Here is a 10,021-nt window from a genome sequence, read left to right as displayed (position 1 = left end):
GTAAGGATTGTCAACCGGTGCAGGACTTGTTGGGGCTACTTGTGACCTTATGGTTGAAGGTGCAAAGGCCCGTGACAAGGGTGGAACTTGATGATCGTTGTGGATGATTGGGTCATGCTTTAGCCACATGGCTAGGTGCCCGGCATGACTCATGGACATATTGGAGGGCACACCCTGGGGTGGACTTCTCATGGCCAAGACCAAGAGATAGTCTTGATGGACACCTTGGTAAAGAAGCTGTGATGGAAGGGACTCGTGATGATGATTAGATGGACTTCTCATGGCCGAAACCAAGAGATAGTCTTGGTGGACCTTTGGTGGAGGAGCTCATGATGATATGAGATCATTGTGACTTTGGGAGACTTCATATATGGTGGACTTAGAGGATTTGAAGCATTGAGGAGCTGAGGTCGGGAGACTTTGATGTAGTATGGGATGCATACTTCCAAAGTACATGTATGGGCATGGCTTGGAAGGGTGACTTGATGTGGAGGATTGATATGAGACACTTTGGAGTGATGGAGTTACGATGATGATGAGGCCTTGGTGGCTACACTTGGACATGAGTTGAGCCGAGACTCAACCACTTTACGCACATGATGATGTTGGGATAGATGTGGCAGACTTAGCACATTGACACCAACACTTCGTGGACAGCATGTTGCAGATGAGATGGATGGAGTTTTCATGGACCTGAGCATGGATTATGGGAGCTGATTCTTGATGAGTCAGGGATGTGACAGGGTGCTTTGAGGAACGACTGATGGTGACATGAGGATGTGAATTCTCATTGTTTGAGCGTGACGGTTGGATTGATCACCCAACTAGTTCAGACATGGGGACATGTAGTGTACAGAGATGTGTTAGCATTTGTTGGAGTATCATGGCAGCAGTTCACATGAGGACGACACATGGTGGTTGGTCATCATGGATTGAGACGACTTCCCATTGATGCAGTCTTGGTGGAGAGCTACTGAGATGGTGTGTTGTCGAGGACGACAACGATTTCGGGTGGAGGAGGATGTAAGGCCCTCTAGTCCTGGGCAGGCACGAGGTGGGCAAACGTCTCTTCACCCGGCGGTCGGGCGGTGGGCACGACCCGGGCGGGCGCCCTTGCACGATGGGCGGGCGGCCCGACGAGTTGATGTGCGACGGGCACGACGAGCCGAGGCGCAGGTGCGGTCACCCGGCGAGCCGACGAGCCAGCGGTTAGGCACGGCGAGCTGAGGTGCGGTCACCCGAAGCTGGCGATTAGGCACGGCAAACCGAGGTGCGGTCACCCGAGCTGCGGATGGGCGGCGAGTTGATATGCGGGTGCGGCCACCCGACGAGCCGGTGCGATAGACGGATGGGCGACCCGTGGGCGACCCGCGCACGATGGGCGGGCGACCCGTGGGCGACCCGCACCCGATGGGCGGACGACCGAGCGACGGACGGTGCGAATGGACAGCACGATGGGCGCAGGTATGGTTCGACAGCAGGCGGGCACATTACAGCATAAGCGGGCGCGGTTCAAGCAGCGGACGCGGGTGCACGATGAGCCGGTGGACAGTGCGACGAGCGGGCGCAGTTCAAAGGCGAGCGGGCATGGTTCAATGGCGAACAGGCGCGGTTATGCTACAAGCGAACGCGGTTATGCGAAGGACGGACGACCGAGCATAATGCGACAAAGGCTTGTGAAGAAATACAACGAATACTTAGAAATAAAACTAAGTGTTGCTGCCTTAATTATATGCGGTATAAAAGAGGCGAAGCTGACATGTAAATATGTGCTTAAGGGCGTTGAGCAAAAGATATGGGGACCGGCCTTAAGGTTGGACACCCCTCTCTACATGAACACAAGAAACATGTATTATGGAGGCTTGTACACATATATAAATATGTGTGGATTAATTAAAATAAAATATAATGCAAAATAATATATACGTGGGCTTTCATGTAACATAGTGGGGTCGGCCATGAGTGGTGCACCCCCTTAACACATATGGAAGAGAGCGTATATATGGATGGAGGTTGAGCTCATTCTCTCCATCGATCTTCGCTCAAGTGTCTTCGCATAAGACAAGGGGAAAAGTGCGAAGGTCTTAAGAAGATGCGCATTCCTCATGCGCATAAGGAATAAGAGGTCCTCGCATATCTTGGATTGATTTGTGTGAAGGTTATCACGGTTGAGGGAGTTCTATACACGGTTGGGTGCAGAATTGTATGAGTGTCTTGGTGACCCGTGCGAGTACCCGCTCATAGGCAAAGGTGCATAATTGTGTATGTAAAAGGCTGTCTTATGCCTTGTTGTAAATATTGCTAAGTGTTGGCCTTGGACTTTGCCAGGCACACTTGTTGATGTAATATTGAAGTTTATCATAATATATATTCGGGCAGACTTTACCGGGAGTTGCCCCTCCCATTCTACACGGTTGTTTGCAATTGTTATTCAGTTTAATTGCACATGAAAATGTTAAGAATGGTTTATGATGAATTATGAAGATTAATGCTTTCATATGGTTATAAGATAACAGTTAAAGCATGTTTATATCGGTTAAGGCGTAGTCCATATGCACGAGTATTGAAAAAAAGAAAGTGCACGGTGGTGCCGCACCTCGCCAGACACGGTTGAAAGACTACCGTAGGCTTGGGGGCGTGACACCTGGGGTCTCTTGCCAGATGAGCAGTGACAATAGGTAGTACCTTTACTTCTACTTGTGCATATAGCACCATCACCTCCAAATTAGTACGAACCCTAGGTTGATAAGTAAAGCTGATAGCCCTGGGAGTTACAACATTCTTGCTGCAATACCTAGGCTCATCACAAAGCTGTCTCTTCAACGATTGGTGGAAATTCGAGAAGTGGACCTGACAATGGCAATGATGTCGACAATTGAGACGAGGTTTGAAAATATGATTTCATCTATAGATTTAAAATGGAAATGGTGGAAAGGAATTGTCGAAACATCATCTAAGGTTCAACAATGGAAGTTGCAGAGAGGGAGACTTCCCATTTGCTATCCAAATGGTTGTAATTTGTGTTTGTTGGTTTCATAGTGCCATTTGAGACCATGTAAAGCTTACCACTTTGGACAAGGTCATGCAAGGAATCTGATAGATCACAGAAGGCAGAGAGATGGATTGTATCATTGGCAGAATCAACGAGGTCAAATCCAAAGACCTTTCCGAAGCCTCAAGCATTGTTGTAGGAGCGAACAGATGTTTTTCCAAGCACCCTACCCTAGATCAACCATTGTTTACAATAGGGGCTTAGCATCATGAATGGAATGGTAACACGTAGAGCAGAGGACAACTGAGTTGACGATGACACAAAATCATGTGTTGGAGTAGCAATAGACGAGGCGAGGGCATGTGACGTTGAAGAGACCGATTAGTATGTCTACATTTGTACAATTTAAAGAAGATTCGGGTCCCCAATCAAAGTTTCATGATGTTCAAGAACTTCCAGTTCAATAATTTGCAAAGTCTTGAAAAGAAGGAAAGAAAGAGAAAAGAAATGCAGCATTAGTCGGAGTGACAGTGGCAGAGAGAGGGAAGGAACATAAAAACATCAAGAATATGGTGAAGAGTGAACATACACATAGTTTTGCAAAAAAGTGCAACTGACTTATTTGAGAATGATAATCGAACCCAACTAGAGGGAACCAGAGATGACATGGCCATTGTAAGTAGACAGAAGCAAAGTTTTGTACTGAGAGGTACCATCGGAGAGGGAAATGTGATAGCATTGGGACGATGTCTTTGTGGAAGTAAGAAGACCAAGTTCAATTATTTGGAGCAATGCTTGGATCATTGTAGAGCCAACAAGAAACCAATTGATGACATTCGTTGTCAAGGCAACTTCCATGATGACGAGGAAAGGATTTGTCCTGAAAGGTGAAAGCCCGTAAAATGTTGTCAACATTGGAAGAGAAGAGGAAATAAAGTAGCGAGAACGATTGTTCACGTGATTTGCATACTTGGAGCCAAATGAAAGAAGAACTATTTACAATTTAGATTGTTGCCAGTAGTCAAAGGTAAGGGGAAAGGAAAATTGAAATGTTTAAGCATAGAAATTTGGTTGTCTATATATGGCATTTCAGAAACTCTATAAGTAGGTGTGTTGTACGTCGTGACAATGCACATAGTATTTTAAGCTATATATGCAGTATGAAAACATTGATACTTGTCATTTGAGTGTAGAAGATGATATGGTTAGAAGGTTCTCGATTCTCACCTGTTTTTTATTAAAATTTCGGGGTAGTTATCCGGTTGAAGACATTAGCACGACATGTAGTAGCAACAACAAGATACCAGCAATAGCACAGAAACACCAATAGAAAATGAAACTCAAAAAATCAGCAGAACAATGCGATGTGAAGAGGCTAAATAGAGCACACGCCCATCTACTAGCTAAGTAGAGGGAGCAATAAATCAAATTCAGAACATGTGGCATAGGTCATGGGGTTACCAATGACAGAGACAATGATAAGTATGCTTGTCCGAGCAAGAGTAAAGTGAGAATAAATGCACATAGGTGGGCCATTAATTAGATTATTGAATAGAATAGTCCTCGACGTTAGGATGTGTGGATAAGTTTCAAACCTTAATCGAAGGAAAATGTGACATATTGATTAAATATACATGGGAGTTTTAGGATTTTGAAACTTTGACATGAGAAGAATCCTTTTCGAAGCCTTGCAAGTCGAAAGTCTGATCCAGCATATCAATGTGGTTCATTTGAATAAACACATATAATAAAGTGTCTAGGGCATAAAACATATCAATTTTGTGCGAGTGAGAATAAACAAAAAATAAACACACATGGTTGGTCCGTTAATTAGATTAATGAATAGAGTAGCCACCGAGACCAAGATGCATGTAGATATTTTAAGTTGCAATCATTAAAATAATGTGGCATATTGATTAAATATATATCAGAGTTTTTGGGCATTGAAACCTTGACACTAGAAGAAATATTTTGGAAACCTATGGAAAAAAAAAGGTTGAGCAATCATATTAATTTGCCTTTGTACAAGAGCATAAAACATACGATCTTCATGCGAGGGAGATGTTATCACTGAAAATTCTGTTGCCAAAATTGCTCAGACTAGCTTAAGGACAAAGTGTTTCCGCAGCGCATAGATCCCTTTATCAGTTTTGCAGCGCAACATCTTTTAGGTGATTTCGTAGCGTCTAATTCATATTTTGCACTGGCTGCGCTACGAAATTGGGGATTTTTTCGAATCCATAGCCATTTTCACCCAGCTGTCATACTTATCAGAATCTGCTGTGTTTTAGATCATTAGGTGTTGTGGTACTAACACATGTTGCAGTTGTTGCTGAGAAGGTGACAGTTTTAGTGATTGAGTGGTACTACCTCAGGTTAAAGGCACCCTTGTTGTTTGTCCCATGGTAACTGTTATTCAATGAAGGAACGAGATTGCTCGGTTCACTGCTGAAGGAAGCACTAAAGTTTTGGTTTATCATGGCGCAAATAGATGTAAAGATATGGCCGAGCTTTCTCAATACGATTTTGTTTTGACTACTTATTCCATTGTTGAGATAGAACACAGAAAACATTTGATGCCTGCAAAAGAAAAATGTCAATGGTGTATTAAATTATTTTATCCAGATCGGTTGGCCATCCACCTCCGTTTCTTTGTGGACCCACTGCCGTGAAAACTGAAAAGCAATGCCAATTAAAAAATGTAAAAAGGGAAGACAGGTAATGCGGATACTGATAGTGAAACAGATGTCCATGACAAGAAGTTGAAGGGAAATACATGTCCAAGGAACAGAGAAAAACAGATTGGCGAGCGATTTCTGTGATTTCATTTCCAGATGTTGATATTCCTCGGCTGATGCAATACAATGATAAAAAAAATCAATGAATATCCTATATGCTTCAATGAATATCCAGGGACTGAGTTTGTCAAATTACGATGCCAACATATCTTCTGCTAGAAGTGTATGGAAACATATTCACATGTTCATGCGAAGGTTGTTACCGTCAACAAGCTCAATTGTCTAGATCCTAAGTGTGAAGTTTCTATTCCACCTAGCCTACTGAAGAAACTTCTTGCGGATGAGGCATTTGAAAGATGGGAATCCTTGCTTTTGCAGAAGACATTAGATTCAATGATGGATCATTACTGCGCTTTGTGTCATAAGGTTGTGCGACGCAGCTCTGAACATTACGGACCACGAGGGTGTAAACAGCTTACGGCAGAATGACAGGTGCAGCTCACCATCTTTAATTATGAAGGAAGAATCTTATTCACCAGGACACACGGAGAACAAGAGTTGATGTAATTCAGTGGTAGGTTGAAGGTTTTGGATGTGTAAAGGTACTCGTTCCTTCGCAGTGAAGATGGCTTCAGCTTAGCTGTTCGTGGTGCTTTTGCTGGTAATTGCAGTGAATATCGAGCTGAAGGCCAGGTTCTGCTACAACTTGCTGAGCGTGGTGCCTCATTTGGTCAAATAGACATTTTCAAAGTCCGTGGAAAGTTTGCCTTATCAGATACATATGAAGACCATTTTAACCTACCAAAGGGAAGAACTGTTATAATTATCAATCATCGAGTCATGCTGCTGCAAAATCCAACACAAACAAGTGTCCAGAGAAAAATAGATCAATTAAAAGATCCTTGTACAGTATTATGGGGTCAACAATTCAAACAGCATCCACAAGCTCATTTCATTAACAATCGTACTATGGAGGTGTTTCGTAAACTAGATGGTTTGTCTGAGGAGATTGAAGAACTTCAACCCCCTGTGGAACAGTGGAGAAGATTCATATATTGCTCTACGCTGTCTGGCCCCATTCTAGGGACCGTCGATCATATGCAACCTCATGATTTCAAACAAACGAGGAGCCCAACCTGTGTTGCCCATTTTTCACAGCACCGTCTTGTTCCTTTGCTACTAAAAAGGTTGGGAAGGCTAGGTTTTAATATTTGCACTGGGAACAATTTCTCAAATGATGGATTCCAAAGTTACAATTCATGGGTTGGAAAAATTAGATTGGGTCACGAATGTATTTCCATCAATCCTACATCAGATGGAATCAGGGCCGCAATTTGCTCTGTCAAGGATGAAACAAAGGTCAGAGTGAATCTTCAGTGTAATGTTTTAATTGGGGCTGATGGTGCAGGGAGTACTGTGAGAAAGTTGATGGGAATAAATATGAAAGGTGAACATGATATTCAGAAATTGATCAGTGTACATTTCATGAGCAAAGATCTTGAGAATTTCCTCTCTAAAAAGATGCCTGGAATGCTATATTTTGTTTTCAATCCCAAAATAATTGGTGTTGTTGTTACTCATGACCTGTGCCAAGGGAAATTTGTACTGCAAATCCCTTTCTATCCTCCTCAGCAGCATTTTCATGACTTCACTGCAGAGGTCTGTAGGAAATCAATTCTTAATTTGGTAGGTGATGACCATGTAGACATAGAGATCAAATCCATAAAGCAATGGGTAATGCATGCAGAAGTTGCTGAAAAGTTTTCCTGTGGTGATGATCGAGTCATACTTGTTGGTGATGCTGCTCATCGCTTTCCTCCAGCAGAAGGGTTCGGAATGAACACAGGCATACAGGATGCACATAATTTAGCATGGAAATTAGCTTCTGTCCTGAATGGACATGCCTCACCTGCTATACTTAGCACTTATGAAATGGAGCGCAAACCAATAGCAGAGTTCAATACCGCATTAAGTTTGGCAAATTTCAATGCAGCAATGTCTGTTCCCTCTGCACTGGGGCTTAACCCAAATATTGCAAATTCAGTGCATCAGGCAATGAACAGTGGCATTGGTTCTATTCTTCCGAGTGGGTTGCAAACAGTATTTTTGGAGAGCATTTTTGCATTAGGTCATGCACAGCTAGGCCAGTTAGCTGCTGAATGAAATTGAGGTTTTGTTCCAAATTTTGTTAAATTTTGCTTAGTTGTATTGTTTTAAAGACATGAAGATCCCTGCCATATATATCCAAGGTCAAAAGAAGTTTTTGCAATCAAATATCTAGGCGGTAAATACCTCAGGAAAAAGACAAGCTATTTAAAAAGTTCAGCAGTTTCGTAGCGCGCTACGAAACTACTGTAGGTGGTGTTTTCAGTGCAAAAAGACAGTTTGGTGATATGTGCGGGAATTTTCAAAAGGAGAAACACCTAAAGGATATCAAAGGGACCAGATGAAGCCATCACAACCATTCAGATCAAGACAGCTGTACCTTTAAAAGGTGGAATGCTTTAACTCAAATTTGAAGTTTTTGTTATAAAGCCACTTTATTATCGGTCATAGGGTATGGAATGAGTTGCATACGAGGAATTTTGGCTTGCACACTTGGCCATCGATGGAGCATCCAATTCATCAGGAAACATGGTGGTGTTCTATTGTTTTTGGGTTATTAAAGAGACTTAAAGTACATGCTACTGCATATTCGAAGTGATGGGGGACCAGAACCGAAAAGTAAGGGATATTCTCAGCCAACACGGAGCAGATTAAAGCCTTCAGTATTCAAAGCCAACATGGGGCATTAACTGCTCATCTCATGCCATCTCAGCCAAACGAAAAGGAAAACAGGTGTCAAAGCTGCAAGGAGGAATCATTCTACGAAGGAGATAGAGTTAGAGTTATAATTAAATTAGAACTCTTTAGAACTTCAGTTAGTGGTTATTGTATTAAATAGTTTGTTGCAAAGCAGATAGGTGTCATTAGTGACAGTCATCGAGCTCCCCTCATGCTGGAGGAGGAAGCTCCAAGTAGTTAGAGTTATGTTTCTATATATAGTTGAATCATCTATGTAATGAGGGTTGGATATTTGAGAAAACAGAGTGTTATTTTGGCTTGTGTACAAACTCATTTTCAGTAATACAAGTGACTGCTTTTCTTCTTAGGATTCATACAGTGTTTCAAATGCTCAAGATATGTGGTTTTGTTTTATCTTTTATGTTTTTACAGTTGTATGAATACACAATCACTCAGAATTCACTTTGCTGCTCTGATTTCCTGTGTGTATTTATAAGCTGAGGTTTCTATGAGATGTGTTTTGAGTATTTAAACATTACATGCCCTGACTTCTATGAATGAGTAGTGTTATAGTTTACTGAAGGATGATTAACTCCATAAGCCCAATGGAAGTCTGTGTAATGCCTGTCCAGCCAACATATTTGTTAAATTTACTTTGCAAGAGTTAGCCATCTCATCAATAGTCAAAATCAATAACCTTTTGAGAGAGCCCTCTCAGGCTAAGGAGGCTAAGCCTTAGTCAAAAGTCTGGTTTGAAATAGTTGCACAGAGTCTACCTGATCAGCAGCCTTTCAGTGCATGATTTTGTGATAACATTTTGGTGCGTCTGCCGGGAGTCTGAAGATTATTCATTCCCGAAATCAATGGTTGAACTTCTGAAGGTAGCAGGAGCTCAGACATCTTTTTGAGGCTGCAAAACTACCTTGGCGACTCCACACATCGAATAAGAAATTGGAAGGTGACTCCACTGCTAGAAGATCAGTAGCTTGATGAAGTTTCAAGATGAGTTCCACTACAAGAATGAATGCCAGGTATGCTCCTATGAATCGGTCTCATATCCCTGGTTTTCCAAATCCTATGCCAAAGGTTGATTGGTTAGATGATCTTCCAATATTCAAAGATGAAAAGAAGGACAATGCTGCTCTTCATTTGGTTAAATTCCATATGCATGTACGCAGTCTTAAGGTTCATTTCCCTGAAGATTGTCTCATGAAAATGTTTATGACCACTTTAGAAGGAAAAGCATGGTCTTGGTATAAAAGTCTGGAAAATGGTTCAATATATTCGCTTGCTAGTTTTCATGATGAATTCTATGAAATGTATAAAGAAGGTTATCCTTCCTTATTGCTGCTTAAAGATTGCTGTAGGCATTCTTTAAATCTTATTCAGTATTTGAAGGATTGTTATGATGATGATGAGTTTACGGATGAAGAAATTTTAGAGGCTCTTCATAACAATGCATTCCAGCACCAAGGAGAAGGTATAACATTCCATGAAACACAGTATG

General features: G+C 42.0%; 1 protein-coding gene across 1 annotated transcript; it reads left to right on the top strand.

Moving 5' to 3' along the window:
- Positions 1–1,454: 1,454 nt before the first annotated feature.
- LOC149210298 (uncharacterized) lies at positions 1,455–7,893 on the top strand. Its single transcript, XM_089398920.1, has 3 exons — positions 1,455–1,813; positions 6,157–6,222; positions 6,333–7,893. Exons 1-3 carry the CDS (start codon positions 1,455–1,457, stop codon positions 7,891–7,893), a joined length of 1,986 nt encoding a protein of 661 aa, XP_089255046.1.
- Positions 7,894–10,021: the final 2,128 nt, after the last annotated feature.

The sequence above is a fragment of the Pinus tabuliformis genome, chromosome 1_2 (genome assembly GCF_031772625.1).
Source record: "Pinus tabuliformis cultivar Carrire ecotype Pingquan chromosome 1_2, CPIR1, whole genome shotgun sequence".
NCBI classification, from domain to species: Eukaryota; Viridiplantae; Streptophyta; class Pinopsida; order Pinales; family Pinaceae; genus Pinus; species Pinus tabuliformis.
Note: the sequence above shows the minus strand (reverse complement) of the source record. Positions and strands in the feature narration are given on the sequence as shown.